The sequence below is a fragment of the Odocoileus virginianus genome, chromosome X (assembly GCF_023699985.2).
Source record: "Odocoileus virginianus isolate 20LAN1187 ecotype Illinois chromosome X, Ovbor_1.2, whole genome shotgun sequence".
NCBI lineage: Eukaryota > Metazoa > Chordata > Mammalia > Artiodactyla > Cervidae > Odocoileus > Odocoileus virginianus.
Window position 1 is genome coordinate 31,672,646 of NC_069708.1, and position 20,764 is coordinate 31,693,409.

General features: G+C 37.4%; 1 protein-coding gene across 11 annotated transcripts in view; it reads right to left on the bottom strand.

Annotated features, from left to right (window-relative positions):
* ATRX (ATRX chromatin remodeler) overlaps nucleotides 1–20,764 on the bottom strand; it is a 267,954-nt gene that overhangs the window by 187,662 nt on the left and 59,528 nt on the right. For all 11 annotated transcript variants that reach the window (XM_070462042.1, XM_070462040.1, XM_070462046.1 and 8 more), the window contains one exon: nucleotides 7,916–8,028. In XM_070462042.1, the coding sequence (XP_070318143.1) occupies nucleotides 7,916–8,028 (113 nt within the window). The remainder of the gene's footprint in view (nucleotides 1–7,915; nucleotides 8,029–20,764) is intronic.

The window sequence follows — 20,764 nt, forward strand, 5'->3', positions numbered from 1 at the left end:
TTGGAAGGACTGATGCTGAAGCTGAAACTCCAATATTTTGGCTACCAGATGAGAAGAGTCGACTCACTGGAAAAGACCCTGATGCTCGGAATGATTGAAGGCAAAAGGAGAAAGAGGTGGCAGAGGGTGAGATGTTTAGACATTAATGGACATGAGTTTGAGCAAACTCCGGGAGATAGTGGAGGCCAGGGAAACCTGGCATGCTGCAGTCCATGAGTCACAAATAGTCAGACACTACTTATCGACATATAGACTGAACAACAACAAGCTACTGCTTTTGCTTTTCTACCTCGAGAAGAACCTTGAATATTTCTAGTAGGCCATTTTAGTGATGCTAAACTCCTTTAATCTTGTGCTTGTCTGGGAAACTCTATCTTTCCTTCAATTCTGAATGATAAACTTGCCAGGTAGAGTACCCTTGGTTGGAAGTTTTTTACATTCAGTACTTTAAATATATCATGCCACCCCATTCTGGCTTGCACAGTTTCTGTTGAAAAATCAGCGGGTAATCTTATGGGGTTTTCCTTGTATATGATTAGTTGTTTTTGTCCTGCTGTCCATAAAACTGTCTTCATCTTTTGCCATTTTACATACATGTCTTGGTGTGGATCTTTACGGGTTCATTTTCTTTGGGACTCTGTGCTTCCTGTACCTAGATATCTGTTTCATTTTCCAGATTAGAGAAGTCTTCAAACATTTCTTTAAGTAAGTCTCTGTCTCCTTCTCTCCCTCTTTTCTCCATCTGCAATCCCCCTACCCCTACTATGAGAATGTTAGTACTCCTGATGTCCTAGAGTTCCCTTAAACTCTCATTCTTAAAAACTCTTTTTTTCCTATTCTGATTGGGTGATTTCCACTATTCTGTGTGTCCAGATGGTTGATATGTCCTACTATATCATCTAATTTGCTATCAGTTTCCTCTATTTGTCATTTCAGTTATTGTGTTCTTCAGTACTGATTGGTTCTTTCTTATATTTTCGAACTCTTCATTGAACTTCTCACTCTATTCCTCCATTCTTCTCCCCAGTTTGGTAAGCCTTTATGACAATTTCTTTCAATTCTTTACTAGATAAATTACTTATCTCCATTTTGTTAAGATTTTTTATGAAGTATTATCTTGCTCTTTCATTTGGAACATACTCTTCTGTCCCCATTCTGTTTAACTTTGTGTTTCATTCTACACATCTGGCAAAACAGGTAACTCTCTTGGTCTTGAAGGCATAATCTCTGCTAAGAGCATCTCCTGTGTAGTCTGAATGTACCAGGCAGTTTTGGCAGGTTGGCTAAAGCCTAATATATCATAGGCCAGGGGGATCCTAGGGTACTGCACACTTGGGCTGCCTTGGCACTATGGCTATAACTTGTGTGGGCCAGGAGCAGGCTGAAGTGCCTTGGCAGGCCAGCTAGAGAACCTGGACTACATTCCACTCATCTCATCAAGTGACGGTGGTGGTTTAATCACTAAGTCGTGTCCAACTCTTGCGATCCCATGGATTGTAGCCTGCCAGTCTCCTCTGTCCATGGGATTCTCCAGGGAAGAATACTGAAGTAGGTAGTCATTTCCTTCTCCAGAGGATCTTCCTGACCCAGGAATTGAACCTAGGTCTCCTGCACTGCAGGCATATTCTTTACCAATTGAGCTATGAGGGAAGATCTCATCAAGGTGACAGGAGAACACAAAAATGGTGCTCTCGAGCACCTTCAACACTGAAGAGACTTCCAGCAGTTCTCTGCGCATTTAGCAGACACTCTAGGTAGGGTCCATACCATTTCTGTCCTTTATTGGACCCATCTTTGCATGAAATGTTCCCTTGGTATCTCTAATTTTCTTGAAGAGATCTCTAGTCTTTCCCATTCTGTTGTTTTCCTCTATTTCTTTGCACTGATCACTGAGGAAGGCTTCCTTATCTCTCCTTCCTATTCTTTGGAAATCTGCATTCAAATGGGAATATCCTTCCTGTTCTCCTTTGCTTTTGGCTTCTCTTCTTTTCACAGCTATTTGTAAGTTGTTTGTAAGCTATTTCACAGCTCCTCAGACAGCCATTTTGCTTTTTTGCATTTCTTTTCCATGGGGATGGTCTTGATCCCTGTCTCCTGTACAAAGTCACAAAGCTCCCTCCACAGTTCATCAAGTACTCTGTCTATCAGATCTAGTCCCTTAAATATGTTTCTCACTTCTACTGTATAATCATAAGAGATTTGACTTAGGTCATACCTGAATGGTCTAGTGGTTTTCCCTACTTTCTTCAACTTAAGTCTGAATTTGGCAATAAGGAGTTCATGATCTGAGCCACAGTCAGTTCCCGGTCTTGTTTTTGCTGACTGTATAGAGCTTCTCCATCCTTGGCTGCAAAGAATGCAATCAATCTTCTAACAGAAGCAGAAGATATTAAGAAGAGGTGGCAAGAATACACAGAAGAACTGTACAAAAAAGATCTTCACTACCCAGATAATCATGATGGTGTGATCACTCACCTAGAGCCAGACATCCTGGAATGTGAAGACAAGTGGGCCTTAGGAAGCATCACTAAAAACAAAGCTAGTGGAGGTGATAAAATTCCAGTTGAGCTATTTCAAATACTGAAAGACGATGCTGTGAAAGTGCTGCATTCAATATGCCAGCAAATTTGGAAAACTCAGCAGTGGCCACAGGACTGGAAAAGGTCCGTTTTCATTCCAATCCCAAAGAAAGACAATGCCAAAGAATGCTCAAACTACCACACAATTGCATTCATCTCACAAGCTAGTAAAGTAATGCTCAAAATTCTCCAAGTCAGGCTTCAGCAATACCTGAACCGTGAACTTCCAGATGCTCAAGCTGGTTTTAGAATAGGCAGAGGAACCAGAGATCAAATTGCCAACATCTGCTGGATCATTGAAAAAGGAAGAGAGTTCCAGAAAAACATCTATTTCTGCTTTATTGACTATGCCAAAGCCTTCAACTGTGTGGATCACAATAAACTGGAAAATTCTGAAAGAGATGGGAATACCAGACCACCTGACTTGCCTCTTAAGAAACCTATATGCAGGTCAGGAAGCAACAGTGAGAACTGGACATGGAACAACAGACTGGTTCCAAATAGGAAAAGGAGTACCTCAAGGCTGTATATTGTCACCCTGCTTATTTAACTTATATGAAGAGTACATCATGAGAAACACTGGTCTGGAAGAAGCACAAGCTGGAATCAAGATTGCTGAGAGAAATATCAATAACCTCAGATATGCAGATGACACCACCCTTATGGCAGAAAGTGAAGAGGAACTAAAAAGCCTCTTGATGAAAGTGAAAGAGGAGAGTGAAAAAGTTGGCTTAAAGCTCAATATTCAGAAAACTAAGATCATGGCATCTGGTCCCATCACTTCATGGGAAATAGATGGGGAACAGTGGAAACAGTGTCAGAGTTTATTTTTGGGGGCTCCAAAATCACTGTGGATGGTGATTGCAGCCATGAAATTAAAAGATGCTTACCCCTTGGAAGGAAAGTTATAATCAACCTAGGGGTTATAGCATATTATAAAGCAGAGACATTAGTTTGCCAACAAAGGTCCATCTTGTCAAGGCTATGGTTTTTCCAGTGGTCATGTATGGATGTGAGAGTTGGACGGTGAAGAAAGCTGAGCACTGAAGAATTAATGCTTTTGAACTGTGGTGTTGGAGGAGACTCTTGTGAGTCCCTTGGAATGCAAGGAGATCCAAGCAGTCCATCCTAAAGGAGATCAGTCCTGGGTGTTCATTGGAAGGACTGATGCTGGAAGCTGAAACTCCAATACTTTGGCCACCTCATGCGAAGAGTTGACGTATTGGAAAAGACCCTAATGCTGGGAGGGATTGGTGGCAGAAGAAGAAGGGGATGACAGAGGATGAGATGGCTAGATGGCATCACCGACTCGATGGACATGAGTTTCAGTAAACTCCGGGAGTTTGTGATGGACAGGGAGGCCTGGCATGCTGCGATTCATGTGGTCACAAAGAGTTGGACACGACTGAGCGACTGAACCAGGTAGGGTTAGTAAGAGTATTTCCTTCATGCATAGTCTAGGTCCCTTTTAAACCACTGTTTTTATCTCTGTGCCCCAGCCAGGCAAGTGTGCACACAGGCCCCTTAATGATCCCTCTCTATTGCTGTACACCACATTCAAGTGGGGTTCCCATCAGTACTGTGTCTCTTTCTCTATCAATCTGTATGTGGAACTTGTACTGTTTGTTGTGCAGAAGCTGTTTAATCACACCTCAGTTCTTCTGTAGAAGGAACTGCTCTTTACATAGCTGTAAATTCAGTGTGTCTGTGGGGGAAGGTGAGATCATGGTTTTCCTATACTGCCACCTTGGACCAAATGCTGAGTTTTATGCTCGTTCAACCTTAGTCACAAGGAGACTATCATAATTAATAGGGCTGCAAGCTCACACAGCATATCCAGAAGAAGAGGGCTATCCAAGTGTGAAATTCCATTGCTGGAGCTAACTGGCACTTTTCCTAAGGAAAAAGGCTTAACAATTGGGAATTGTGCAAAAAATACTTTCTTCCATATGTTGATTCTATTCCAGTGTGTGTCTGGTTTGTGTCACTAATCAGTTCCTTCATCACTGTTTTCAGTATTTTGGCCAGAATTTATAACTGGTATCTGTGGGAGATAACCTGCTTATCCAAAAAGAGCTACTCTGCCACTACTGGAAGCAAAACTCCCCAACTAACTAACTACCGAATTTAGAACTGTGACAACATAATTTCACTCTAAAGACAGAACTTTAAGTAAGTATTTAACACTAGTTAGGTTTCTTTATTGTGACAGTTTAGCATGCAAAGTTGAAACTGTAGACACAATGAAGACTAAGCAACTTGAGTACATAAACTGAGGATAATGGGAACCACCTTTCTCTCTGTTGCAGTAAGAAGTTACAATATGAAAAGAGGATGATCAGAATGATGTCTGCAGTCCAAATAAAACTAAAAGTATCAATATCAACACATGGAAATTCTTCACATATATTGGCTTTCCCTACTAACGAGCCTGGAAGCGAAGACATCCTAACAGCAATAAACACATCATACACCCATATATTGCTTTCTAAATACTATACCTCACTAAAAGGAATCAGAACTTCTTGGAGAAATAACTGACTCCAGGGCTGGGGAACAGACAGTGCAAAGTAAACAATGAACATCTTGTGAGGGCAGAAAGTAAGAAAAGTGCTCAAGGTTGATGAAGACTTATGAAAAGGTCTACAAGAGCCATACAAAAGGGGTTCCTACTAGCCAATATTGGTACAATTTGAACATTAAAATAATGACAGTAAGAAAATGTTCACGGAAAAAAAAATGCTAGCATACACTAATATAAACAAATAAATAGAGACCATAGAAATGTAAACATCTCCCTTACAGAAAAGACAGAAGTAATGATAGGACATCACCATTTTGAACCATCATAGTAACATACCATTGAGCCAAGAATCATAAATGGATGTGGTGACAGGCAGAATTTCGAGGAATGGCCCCCAAGATTTCATGCCCCTAATCACCAGAACCTGTGAATGTGAGGAAATAACACTCCCATTGTTTTGCTACATAAAATGGCACAGGTGACTTTAAAAAATGGGAGCTCATTTAGGAGAGGTGAGCAGGAAGGGACCTAATGTAATCACATGCGTCCCTTAAAATAGAAAAATGTCTCTAGTTCATGGCAGAAGATGCAAAAGAAGCAAGCAAAAGGCTAAGTCAGAGAAACTCAAAGCATGAGAATGACACAATGCACTACTGCTGGCTTTAAAGTTGGAAGGGGCCATGTGAGAGGAAATTAAGGAGCTGAGAGGATCCTGGCCAATAGTTAGCATGAAATGAGTACCTCAGACCTACAACCACAATGAACTGAATTCTGCCAACAACCTGAATGAGCATGAGAATGATTCTTCCAGATTCTATAGAAAGGAACACAGTCTTACTATCAGTTTGACATAGCCCTTATGATTCCCTGAGCAGAGCTCAGCAAAGCCCACCTGGACTCCAGATCCACAGAACTGTGAAATAATAAATTTGGCTTGTCTTAAGCTGCCAAATTTGTGATACTTTACAATAAAGAAAACATAAAAGCTAATTTTTGATGATGAAAAGAATATCTAAGCAGTTTCAAAGTAATCTTCAACAAATTACTTTTTAGGTGGGTACAAAAGAATAAATCATAACTTTACAGTGGTTTAATCTAGAAAAACAGCCATAACCAAATAACCTAAGTTAACACCACCAATAAAGGAGGAAATTTCATCATGTGCTTTGTGATATGATGTATGGACATAACACCACTTACATGGCAATCCTGCCAAAAATCAAAAATCTCAATCTAATTTTATAACTAATCAGACGAACACTGAGGGACCATCACCAAATAATATATCTAAACATTTGAAAAATGTCATGGTTCCACCTTGTTTGAGATTTGAAAAGGCTAAAGACCAAATAACTTATATACACTGTGGGCTCTTCAATGGGATCCTGGTCTTGGGAGGGTAGGGGACTTACCTATCAAAACACTGTTGGACAATTTATGAATTAAGACTAGAGATTGTGGATTAGATAAAAGTACATATTTCATTTTTTCCACTTATTTATCGATCCCATTGTTATTCATAACTTCCTGTATTTTGATGCTACCATTTCAAATTATTTTCCTTCTGATTTAAGAAAACCCTTTGGTATTTCCCCTAGTGTACATATGCTGACATCATTCTTACTTTTTGGGGGTTTTTTTTGGCCATGCCTCATGGCATGCTGAATCTTAATTCCCTGATCAGGCATCAAATCCGTGCCCCCTACAGTAAAAGGGCAGAGTCTTAACCACTGGACTGTCAGGAAAAGTCTAAAGTTCTCACCTCTATCTTTATCCACTTTCACTTGTGAAAGATGTTTTCACTGAGCAGACTATGCTAGCAATTAATTTCACTTGGCCCTTTAAATAAATCATTTCTTTATCATCCAGCTTCTAACATTACTGTTGTCAAATGAGCTATCAGTGTTACTGTTCAAAAACATTCAACATTAAAAAAGCAATGACTGTTTTCCTCCGGCTGCTCCTAAGATTTTTCTCTTGGTTTTTGTTCTTTAGGAGTTTATTATGATTTTCTTAGTTGTAGTTTTCTTTCCATTTATCCTGCTTGAGGTTCACAGTGTTTCATGAATCTACATGATGTCTTTCTTCACTTTTAGGAAATGCTCAGTGAGTATCTCATCAAACTCAGATTCTGAACCATTCTCTCTCTTCTTTCCTTCTGGGACTCTAATTACACATACAGTTGAACTTTTCATTGTGATCAACCACTCTCCATACTTCTTGTATGTTTGTGTTTGTATGTATGTGTTTGTATGTACGTGTGTTCGTGTGCAAGTACGCCTATGTATGTTTGTGTGTGTGCATGCCTGTGCGCATGTTCACCTCTTCTATATGCACCTACCCTTAAAAACTTGAAAACAAATGATGGTAATCATCACATGATACAAGATACTTTCAAAAAGGAAAAAGGGACATAGGAAGAAGACGTTGTTTTGTATTTTAAAAATGTATGGACCAAATGTATGCTGAAAAGTTAACAAACAACATAAAAATATAACTTATAATACATGAATAACTTTTAGAATAACATATTTCTGTACTGCTCCCACTACTATCTATTTTAAGGTTAACATTCATCACCCACTTCTATAAAACACTTCCATTAAAAATAAAATCTTCAGTGTATGCTTCTCTAAGCACCTAAAACCACAAAACCTCACATTTTTTACTTATCTGAATCAAAGTCTATAATATCAGATATTATCTAACTCCTAGAAACACAGGGGCTATTAAAAACTTTAATAGCTTCAGTTCCTTAAAAATAAAAGGTAAATAAGACTAGAAGATATTGCAATTCTTTTTTCCAATTTACCTGTGCTTTGGTTCATCACAAGTCTTGGAGGAGAACTTGTTTCTTCAGATTCCTCTGATGAGTGTGCCAGAAAGTCATGAAGCTTCTGCACCAATGTATTCAACTTGCTTTCGCTGTTAAAATAAAAGTTTTAAGAATATCCTTATTTACCAGGTCATATATTGAATTAAATATATAGTTTAGTAAACTGAAAAGCTATCTACACTGTAAGTGGTCTGAAAGAATGTGTACTCAAAATAAAATTTAAAATATATTTTATTTCACTGAGGATATGAAAACATGAGTAACAAACTCTACATGTACACTTATCTACAAAGTATAATTCAAGGACTGTGATAAACCATTATGGAAAATAATGTGAAAAAGAATGTGTGTGTGTATATATATTATATATATATATATATAACTGAATCACTGAGCTGTATGACAGAAATTAAAAACTCTATATGTGAATAAAACAGATATTTAAAATAAAAAAGTATAATTCAAGGAAATATTAATAATATGAGATTCTGCTTTACACCATTTACAATAATTCATTGTAAATGAATAATTCATTCATTTTTCAAATATATTTCCTGAGCACTTACTCTCTGGAAACCTTCAGTACTTTTTTGTTTATTACACTATTTTCTGCTTAGAACAGAATAATTTTATAAATGACAAACACAAAGATGAATAAAACATAGAATGGGATTTAGAGTTCACAGATTGCCATGGAAATATTTATGCAAGTGTATTATTACAGTATATCCTACTAAGTTATATAATAGGTACATCTGTAATCCAACAGGGTTACAAAAGAATAAAAGTTTAAAATGCAAAAACTTCACAAAAAAATTAAAATAAAATAAAATGCAAAAACTTCAAATCCTCTGTGTATCAAAAGATACCATCAAGAAAGTGAAGAGACAACCCATTTAACTGGGGACAATTATTTTCAAATCATTTATCTGAAAAGGCATTAATATCATTTTATATAATATATATCCTTTTAATAATATAAAGACTTCTTAAAATTGAACAATAAAAAGACAAACCCAACTGTAAAATGGGTTTTATACAACAACTCAACAACAAACAAAAAACCCAATCAAAAAATGAGCAGGAGACCTAAACAGACAGTATTCCAAAGGCGGCATACAGATGGGCAACAGGCACAAGAAAAGATGTTCAACATTTCTAATTACTAGAGAAATCAAACCAAAACTACAATAAAATACCATACCAGTCAGAAAGATCATCATTAAAAAGTCTACAAATAACAAATGCTACAGAGGGTGTAGAGAAAAATGTACCCATCGACACTGTTGGTAGGAATGTAAGTTGGTGCAGCCACTATGGAAAACTCTAACAGAGTTACCACTTGATCTAACAATCCCACACCTGGGCATTTATCCTGACAAAACTATAATTCAAAAAGATACATGCACCACAATGTTCATAACAACCCTATTCACAATAGCCAAAACATGGAAACAACCTAAATGGTTACTGACAGATGAATAAAGATGTGGTATATCTATACACATCACCATATGTAAACTAGATAGCCAGTGGAAATTTGAGGTATGATTCAGGGAGCTCAAACTGGTACTCCGAAACAACGTAGAGGGGTGGGATGGGGTGGGAGGTGGGGGGAAGGTTCAAGAGTGAGAGGGACATATGTACACCTATGGCTGATTCATGTTGATGTATGGTGGAAACCAACACAATATTGTAAAGCAATTATCCTTCAATTAAAAATAAATAAAAATTTTAAAAAGAAGATGTGGTACACACACACACACACACTGAACTATCATTCAGCCATAAAAAGAACGAAAAAATGCCATTTGCAGCAACATGGATGCAACTAGAGATTATCATTCTAGGGAAGTAACTCAGAAAGACAAATACCACATATCATTCATATGTTTAATCTAAAATATGACACAAATGAACCTATTAGAAACAGAATCAGCTCTAGAGAGCAGACTGTTGTTTGCTAAATGGGGTGGGGGAGTAGGGGGAGGGCTAGAGTGGGAAATTGGAGGTAGCAGATTTAAGCTTTTATATACAAAATGGATAAACAACAAGGTCCTACTGTATAGCAAAGAGAACTATATTCAATATTCTATGATAAATCACAATGGAAAAGAATATTTTTTAAAGAATGTATATATAACTGAACCACTTTGTTGTAGAGCAGAAATTAATACAACATTGTACATCAATTCAGTTCAGTTCAGTCGCTCAGTCGTGTCTGAGGCGACCACAGGAATCGCAGCACGCCAGGCCTCCCTGTCCATCACAAACTCATGTCCATCAAGTCGGTGATGCCATCCAGCCATCTCATCCTCTGTCATCCCCTTCTCCTCCTCCCCCAATCCCTCCCAGCATCAGGTCTTTTCCAATGAGTCAACTCTTTGCACCAGGTGGCCAAAGTACTGGAGTTTCAGCCTCGGCATCAGTTCTTCCAATGAACACCCAGGACTGATCTCCTTTAGGACGGACTGGTTGAATCTCCCTGCAGTCCAAGGGACTCTCAAGAGTCTTCCCAAACACCACAATTCAAAAGCATCAATTCTTCAGTGTTCAGCTTTCTTCAACGTCCAACTATCACATCCATACATGACCACTGGAAAAACCATAGCCTTGACTAGACAGACCTCTGTTGGCAATGTAATATCTCTGCTTTTTAATATGCTATCTAGGTTGGTTATAACTTTCCTTCCAAGGAGTAAGCATCTTTTAATTTCATGGCTGCAATCACCATCTGCAGTGATTTTGGAGCCCAAAAAAATAAAGTCTGACACTGTTACCACTGTCTCCCCATCTATTTCACATGAAGTGATGGGACCAGATGCCATGATCTTAGTTTTCTGAATGTTGAACTTTAAGCCAACTTTTTCACTCTCCTCTTTCACTTTCATCAAGAGGCTTTTTAGTTCTTTTCACTTTCTGCCATAAGGATGGTGTCATCTGCATATCTGACGTTATTGATATTTCTCCCAACAATCTTGATTCCAGCTTGTGCTTCTTCCAGGCCAGTGTTTCTCATGATGTACTCTTCATATAAGTTAAACAAGCAGGGTGACAATATACGGCCTTGACGTATTCCTTTTCCTATTTGGAACCAGTCTGTTGTTCCATGTCCAGTTCTCACTGTTGCTTCCTGACCTGCATATAGGTTTCTCAAGAGGCAGGTCAGGTGGTCTGGTATATCAACTATACTTCAATTTAAAAAAAAGAACTTAGATATACAATTCTGCGAAGAATACACACAAATGGCCAGGAAGCACATGAAAAAATGCTCAAGATTATTAGTCATTAGAACAAAATATAAATCAAAACCACAATGAGATACTATTTTATACTCATTAGGATGAATATGATAATTATATTTTAAAACTAAAGGGTTGGCAAGGATGTAAAGAAATTGGAACCCATATACACTGATGGTGGGAATGTAAAATGGGACAGGCAGTATGAAAAACATTTTAGTGGTCAGCAATTCCACTCTTAGACATATACCCAAGAGAATGAAAACATATGCCCATGCTCAAAAAACTATACAAAGTTCATAGTAGGAATATTTATAAAAGCCAAAAGTGAAAAGTATCCAAATATCCATCAACTGATAAATAAACAATGGGATATTATACCCCAATAAAAAGGAATGAAATATTCATACATACTAAACATGGATGAACCTTGGAAACTTTATGATAAAAAAGGTAGACACAAATTCCGATGATTCTATTTATACATGTAAAATGTCCAAGTAGGCAAATCTACAGAGGAAGAAAGTAGATTAGTGGGTGCCCAGGGGATGGAGGAAGAGGGAAATTGGGAGGTATGTGTTATCTCTGGGGACAATGAAAATATTCTAGTTTTAGAAAGTGTAACAGTTGTACAATATTGTGAATTTAGTAAAAAAAAAAATTTTTTAACTGAATTATATACTAAAATGATTTTAAATGGTAAATTGTGTTTTATGTGAATTTTACCTCAATGGAAAATAAAAAGTAGAGGATGGGATTTAGGAATGTATATAATAAAACATAAGACATAAAACTTGTGCACGCATCTCCCCCAAAAAATCCATAGATTCTTATTATATTAAATAACACTGGGAATCCCTGATGGTCCAACGGTTAGGACTCCAGGCTTCCACTGCAGAGGGCATGGATTCATCATTCTTGGTCAGGGAACTAAGATTTCATAAGCCATACAGTGTGACCAATAATAATAATAGCATATAAATGAATAAAAGACAATTTTAAGAAAAATGGAATATAACTATGTAAAAAAAGAACTGAGAGAAAAAGTACTCCAATCTCATGGGGTCGCACGAGTCAGACACAACTGAGTGACACGATGAGTATATAAATGAATAAAAGACAAAATTTTTTTTTAAATGGAATATAACTATGTAACAAAAAAATTGGGAGAAAAAGCACTCCAATCTCACTAATCATCAAAAGAATGTACATTAAAACACTAAGGTGTAGCTTCTCTGGTGGTCCACTGGTTAAGAATCTGCCTTGCAATACAGGGGACACAGGTTTGATCCCTAGTCCAAGAAGATCCCATGTGCCACAGGGTAACTAAGCCCATGCACCACAACTACTAAGCCTGCTCTCTGGACTCCTCGAGCCTCAACTACGGAGCCCACATGCCACAACCACTGAAGCCCTGTGCCTAGAGCCTGTGCTCTGCAACAGAAGAAATCACTGAAACCAGAAGCCTGCCCACCACAACAAACAGTAGCCCCTACTCTCTACAACTAGAGAAGGCTCAGCAACAAAGACCCAGCAGAGCCAAAAATAAATAAATAAAAGACCTTAAAAAAAAGAAAAAACACTAGAAATCAGGTAATATCTGTGAGGCCTTCATAGGCCAGACACCTCCCAGATTTAAGCACGGTGCTGGGCTCCAAAGCCAGTGGCCCCTCTGTACCGTTCTTCTATGTTTGCTTGGGAAGATCCAAGATATTTACGGAATGAAAAAGAAATTAAATGTAACAGGCATACTGCAATTAGAGATCTTGTGTGAGATTCGGTTGTTGGTGGAGAGGGTTGTTTTAAAAAAAATCTTTAAACAAACTTGACTCTAGAATATAGATACCAAAAGGGTATGGTTTCTATTTTTGTCATAACCTTTCTTTGGAAATGAGTCAGATGTCCAAAAATACTATCATCAAGTCACTCAGTGTCCTTAAATCTTCAATTAGAGAATGGAACCAGAAGAAAAGACAAGAAGGCACAATGTCATTCTACATCTTGTTCCATCAACAGATTAGCAAACATTGAAAAAGTTGTACTTTAGAAATGAAAGAAGTATAGCAAATGATGTAGAAATGATATAGCATAATGATGATTATCCTATTCATTCTTAGAACTCACAGCAATCCAACCACAAAACCGGCTATCACATAAATTCATGCTGTAGCTGAACAATGTCAAGACTATGGATAAATCAATACAGCTCATTAACAGTACAATTATATGTAAAAATTAAAACAAGAGGACACAATCAGGAGAACTTTTTTGTTTTCTGAAAGATAACATTCTTAGCTATAAACATATCTGTGTCATATTATAAACTAGGGTTTCCCTGATGGCTCAGTGGGTAAAGAACCTGCCTGTCAATGCAGGAGCCATAAGAGACACGGGTTCAATTGCTGGTTCGGGAAGATTCCCTGTAGAAAGAAATGGCAACCCACTCCAGTATTATTGCCTGGAGAATCCCATTGACAGAAGAGCCTGAATTACAAGACCAGCCAGAAGTCCAATGGTAAAAATTTTGCCCATTCATTCGAAAATTTTTCTCTTCAAGGGCAGATGTAAATTTTGGAATTAGACAAATGTCATATAGAGTAAAGTATGGTGAATAATGAAAGACTTCCAGGTGCACTAAAATAAGTTTTTGACAAATTCCAAAGTATTCCTTAAGATTTATTTTCTTGAATATCTTTTAAATTGTTCAGAAATCTATTTAAGAGAGCATTACAGAGTGAAGTCAAAAATATAAACACCATATTAACACATATACGTGTAATCTGAAAAAAAAATAGTATAGACAATCTTATTTAAAAGGAGAAACAGAGACACAGACTTAAAGAACAAAACGGATACCAAGGGGGAAGAGGATGGTGGGATGAATTGAGAGATTGGAACTGACGTATATAAACTATCAATACTATATATAAAATAGGTAACTAATGAGAACCTACTGTATAGCACAGGAACTAAACTCAATGCTCTGTGTTGACCTAAATGGGAAGAAAATCCAAAAATGAGGGGCTGTATGTATATGTATAGCTGATTCACTTTGCTGTACAGTAGAAACACAACATTATAAAGCAACTATATTCCAATAAAAATAAAAATAAATAAAAGTGCAAAAAATACAAATGAAAAAAAAAAGATAGTACTTATCAACCCTTTTGTAAATTGAAACAAACATCTTTTCCTAAGGCAAAACTGCATGCATTAACTTATCAGTGTTATAACTGTAAACTATTTTAAGTTATTTTTATTAAATCCAGATGTGGTTGTCATTCTACTCCTCCTCCACCAAAATGGGAAACCTACTCAACCAGTACTAAACATTGTATCATTCAAGGTCCTAGATAAAAATCTTTAAAGTGATCCTCTAAGAGTAAAGGACTTTTCTGGTGGCACAATGTGTAAGAATTTGCCTGCCAATGCAGGGGACACAGGTTTGATCCCTGGTCTTGGAAGATTTCACATGCTGTGGAACAGCTAAGCCTGTGCACCACAACCACTGAGCCTGCACTCCAGAGCCTGCAAGCCACAACCACTGAGCCCAAGAGCTGCAACTACTGAAGCCTGCACACCCTAGAACCTGTGTTCCACAGCAAGAGAAGCCACCACAATGAGAAGCCCACATACTACAACTAAGAGTAGCCCACCCTCACCACAACTAGAAAAAGCCTCAAAGCAACAAAGACTTACCACAATCAAAAATAAATAAATAAACCTTAAAAAAAAAGAGTAGTTAAAAATCTATTTTAGAGGAATGTGATCACCCTTTATACTTACAAATACACAATTGACAAAACAGGCTTGATGTAAATAACCAGTAAGATCTAATCTACCTATATTCAAGTAGACCAAAATAAAAATCTAAAGTGATAATAATGTAAGATAACCATATCATACATGATTGAATTTCTGAAAATTTTTAAGTTCTAATATCAGTGTTTTGAACTATGGGCCATGTTCTTTACCTTGAATGTTTTACAACTTTTTTTTCATGAGGAACTCTGGAGATCTAAAAATTACTAGTGCTTCACCATTTTTGTATTATTAACTGGATGAGCATATGTGTAAAGGAGCTAGCCTTTTTTAAATTAAACTTTTCATTTTGAGATATTTACAGATTTACATGTAGTTGAAAGAAAGATTCTGTGTATGTGTTACCTAGCATTTCACAATGGAAACATCTAACACTATATTTTGAGAATTCCCTGTGGTCCACTGGTTAGGACTCTGTGCTCACAATGCCATGGGCTCAGGTTCAATACCTTGTTAGGCAACTAACAAGCCTCATGGTTTGGCCAAAAAACAACACACAAAAAAAACCAAAACTCTCATTTTTAATTTTCACCCATTCACCTACTTGCTCCAACAGATAAGAGGCTATCTTTAAAACACAGCAACGGATCACACAGTATGTCTGAAATCTGGAAATATCAATAACCTCCGATATGCAGACGACAGCACCCTTATGGCAAAAACTGAAGAACTAAAGAGCCTCTTGATGAAAGTGAAAGAGGAGAGTGAAAAAGTTGGCTGAAAGCTCAACATTAAGAAAACTAAGATCATGGCATCTGGTTCCATCACTTCATGGCTAATAGATGTGGAAACAGTGGAAAGAGTGGTTGACTTTATTTTTCTGGGATCCAAAATCACTGCAGATGGTGATTGCAGCCATGAAATTAAAAGACACTTACTCCTTGGAAGGAAAGTTATGACCAACCTAGACAGCATATTAAAAAGCAGAGACATTACTTTGTCAACAAAGGTCCATCTAGTCAAGGCTATGGTTTTTCCAGTGGTTACGTATGGATGTAACAGTGGGACTATAAAGAAAGCCGCACATCAAAGAATTGATGGTTTTGAACTGTGGTGTTGGAGAAGACTCTTGAGAGTCCCTTGACTGCAAGGAGATCCAACCAGTCCATCCTGAAGGAGATCAGTCCTGGTGTTCATTGGTAGGACTGATGTTGAAGCTGAAACTCCAATACTTTGGCCACCTGATGCAAAGAGCTGACTCACTGGAAAAGATCCTGATGCAGGGAAATATTGAAGGTAAGAGGAGAAGGGGAAGACAGAGGATGAGATGGTTGGATGGCATCATCAGGGGTTTGGATGGACTCCGGGAGTTGGTGATGGACAGGGAGGCCTGGCGTGCTGTGGTTCATGGTGTCACAAAGAGTTGGACACGACTAGGCAACTGAACTGAACTGAACTGAATCATGAATATAGTGACCAAAACTGGTCTCTCTATAAGCAAATCATTGGTAATTAAATATCTGCTTGTAACAGGAGGGAAAGGTTCAGGACACAACTTTTGAAAGAATGACATAGTCCACTACACCATTCAGGTATGACCTAAATCAAATCCCTTACAAATATACAGTGGAAGTAAGAAATAGATTCAAGGGATTAGATCTGACAGACAGAGTACCTGAAGAGCTATGGACGAAGGATCATGACATTGTACAAGAGGCAGTGATCAACAACACCCCTAAAAAAAAGAAAGGCAAAATGGTTGTCTGAAGAGGCCTTACAAATAGCTGAGAAAAGAAGAGAAGCTAAAGGCAAAGGAGAAAAGGAAAGATATTCCCATTTGAATGCAGAATTCTAAAGAATAGCAAGAAATAGCAAGAAAGCCTTCCTCAGTGGTCAATGTAAAGAAATAGAGGAAAACAACAGAATGGGAAAGACTAGAGATCTCTTCAAGAAAGTTAGAGATACCAAGGGACCATTTCATGCACAAATGGGCACAATAAAGGACAGAAATGGTATGGACCTAACAGAAGCAGAAGATATTAAGAAGAGGTGGCAAGAATACACAGAAGAACTATACAAAAAAGATCTTCACAACCCAGACGATCACAATGGTATGATCACTCACCTAGTGCCAGACATCCTGGAATGTGAAGTCAAGTGGGCGTTAGTAAGCATCACTATGAACAAAGGTAGTGGAGGTGATGGAATTCCAGTTGAGCTATTTCAAATCCTAAAAGATGATGCTGTGAAAGTGCTGTGCTCATTATGCCAGCAAATTTGGAAAACTCAGCAGTGGCCACAGGACTAGAAAAGGTCAGTTTTCATTCCAATTCCAAAGAAAGGCAATGCCAAAGAATGTTCAAAAAACATACAACTGCACTCATCTCACATGCTATCAAAGTAATACTCAAAATTCTCCAAGCCAGGTTTCAACAGTACATGAACCATGAACTTCCAGATGCTCAAGCTGGATTTAGAAAAGTCAGAGGAACCAGAGATCAAATTGACAACATCCACTGGATCATCAAAAGGCAATAAAATTCCAGAAAAATATCTACTTCTGCTTTATTGACTACTCCAAAGCCTTTGACTGTGTGGATCACAACTACAGAAAATTCTGAAAGAGATGGGAATACCAGACCACCTTATATGACTCATGAGAAATCTGTATGCAGGTCAAGGAGCAACATTTAAAACTGGACACAGAACAACAGACTGGTTCCAAATTGGGAAAGGAGTACGTTAAGACTGTATACTGTCACCCTGCTTATTTAACTTATATGCAGAGTACATCATGTGAAATGCCAGGCTGGATGAAGCATAAGCTAGAATCAAGATTGCTAAGAGAAATATCAATAATCTCATATACACAGACGACACCACCCTTATGGCAGAAAGCAAAGAACTAAAGAGCCTCTTGATGAAAGTAAAAGAGGAGAATGAAAAAAGTGGCTTAAAATTCAACATTCAAAAAATGAAGATCATGGCATCTGGTCCCATCACTTCATGGCAAATAAATGGGGAAACAATGGAAACAGTGAGAGACTTTATTATCTTGGGCTCCAAAATCATTGCAGATGGTGACTGCAGCCATGAAATTAAAAGATGCTTGCTCCTTGGAAGAAAAGCTATGACCAACCTAGACAGAATATTAAAAAGCAGAGACATTACTTTGCTGACAAAGGTCCATCTAGTCTGTTATGGTTTTCCCAGTAGTCATGTATGGATGTGAGAGCTGAACTATAAAGAAAGCTCAGTGCCGAAGAATTGATGCTTGTGAACTGTGGTGTTGGAGAAGACTCTTGAGAGTCCCTTGGACTGCAAGAAGATCAAACCAGTCAATCCTAATGGAAATCAGTCCTGAATATTCACTGGAAGGACTGATGCTGAAGCTGAAGCTCTAATATGTTGTCCACCTGTTGCAAAGAACTGACTCATTTGAAAAGACCCTGATGCTGGGAAAGATTGAAGGCGGGAGTAGAAGGGGACAACAGAGGACGAGATGGTTGGATGGCATCACCAACTCAATGGACATGAGTTTGAGCAAGCTCTAGGAGTTGGTGATGGACAGTGAAGCCTGGCATGCTGCAGTCTATGAGGTCACAAAGAGTAGGACATGACTGAGTGACTGAACTGAAGGACATAACTTAAGTCGATTAGAATTAAGTGGGACCAAATAGCAGAAAAGACTAGACCTTGGTCCTCAATCAGTAGTGACATGACACACCCAGAGGTACCATGACAGTTCCAAGGCACTGTTAAAAGACCAAGGATTGGGCAGTTCCCCAAATCCTGGAAATCTCCGTCCCTTCCCAAAAATAGTTGGAATAACCCTCCCACTCACTAACATATTAAATTACCCAGCCTATAAAATCTAACCACACCACATTTTGCAGCTGCACAAGCCCTCTGCAATGGTCCACACTATGTTTATGGAGTATGCTTCTCTCTGAATCTGAATAAATCTATTTCTTACCTATCACTTTGTCTCTCACTGAATTCTTTCTGTGATGAAACATCAAGAACCTGAGCTTTATTTGGCCCTGAAACCAGGTACAATGGGTTTTGGCTGGGTTTGAGTCCTATCCAAATGGGTTCAAGTCCCAATCTGAGGTAAATGATTTCATGATCACTTAACAAAATGGTTTCATGATCACTTAACAATTGTTTAAAGTAGCATATTATAATCCAAACTGGAAAGGAAGAGTAAACTTATCTCTGTTCACAAATGACAACTTACATGTAGGAAATCTTAAAAGAATTCACAACAAAAATTCTTAACACAGTTAATAAACAAATTGTAAAGCTGGTGGATACAAAAGTCACACACAAAAATCAGCTGTATTTCTCTATACTAACAACCAACAATCCAAAATGGAAACTGGGAAAACAATTACATTTACAATAGCATCAGAAAGAATTAAATATTTAGGAATAAATTTAACCAAGGAGGTAAAAGACTTCTGGTAAGCTGCAAAACAGCAGTCTTTTCACAGCTGGAAAAAGTTAAAAGCACAAATATTTTTAAGATGGCAAATGGTCTACAGATTCTTTTCAACCCCTATCAAAATCACAACATATTTTTGCAGAAACAGAAAAATCAATTCTAAAATTCTTGAGGAATCTCAAGGAATCTTGAATAGCCAAAACAATTGTGAAAAGTACAAAATTAAAGAACTCACAATTCCTAATTTCAAAACTAACTACTAAACCAATAGAATTTACCATATAACACAGGGAACTATACTTAATATCATGCAATAACTTATACTGGAACATAATGTGTAAAATATATATGCGTAACTGAATCACTTTGATGTATATAACATATATATATACACAAACACAATACAGTAAATCAACTAAACTTAAACTTAAAAAAATCTAACTGCAGAGCTAATATAATCAAAACAGTGTAGTACTGGCAGAAGAACATATAGAACAATGGAGTAGAGAACCTAGAAATAAAGCCTTGCATATATGTGGTCAATTGAACAGGAAAAGGACAATGTGGAAAAAACTGGACATCCACATGTAAAAAATTGAACTGGACCCTTGCCTGACACCACATACAAAAATTAACTCAAAATTCATCAAAGACCTAAAAAGAGTAGCTAAAACCATCCACTCAACTCTTTATAGAAAATAGAAGGGGAATCTTTAGGATGTCGGACTTGGCTATGCTTTCTTGAATATGATACCAAAAGCACAGGCAACAACAACAACAAAAAAAATAAACTGGATTTCACCAAAATGAAAACATCTTGTGCATCAAAGGCTATTATCAACAGAACAAAAAGACAACCCACAAAACGGGAGAAAATATTCTAAATTATATATCAGGAATAGTACTGATAGTCAGCAAACATAAAGAAATCCTACAATTCAACTAGGAAAAAAACCAAACAACCAAATTCAAAACTGAGCAAAGGTACAGCAATCAAAAAAGAAAATGAAAGAAAACATATTCAAATTGGAAGGGAAAGATAAAACTCTGACTATATGCATATGACATACTATACAGAAATTCCTAAGGACTCCACACAAAAACTATTAACTAATAAATGAATTTAGCAAGGTAAAAGAATATAAGATTAATATACAGAATATGTTGCATTTCTTTATACTAACAATGAAATCTCATAAAGAGAAAAGTAAAAAGAATCCCATTTAAAATAGCATCCAAGGAGTTCCCTGGAGGTCCAGTGGTTAGGACTTGGTGCTTTTACTGCTGGGGCCTGGGTTCAATACCTGTTCTAAAAGCTAAGTTCCTGCAAACCACACAGTGTAGCCAAATAAATAAATAAATATAAAAAGAATT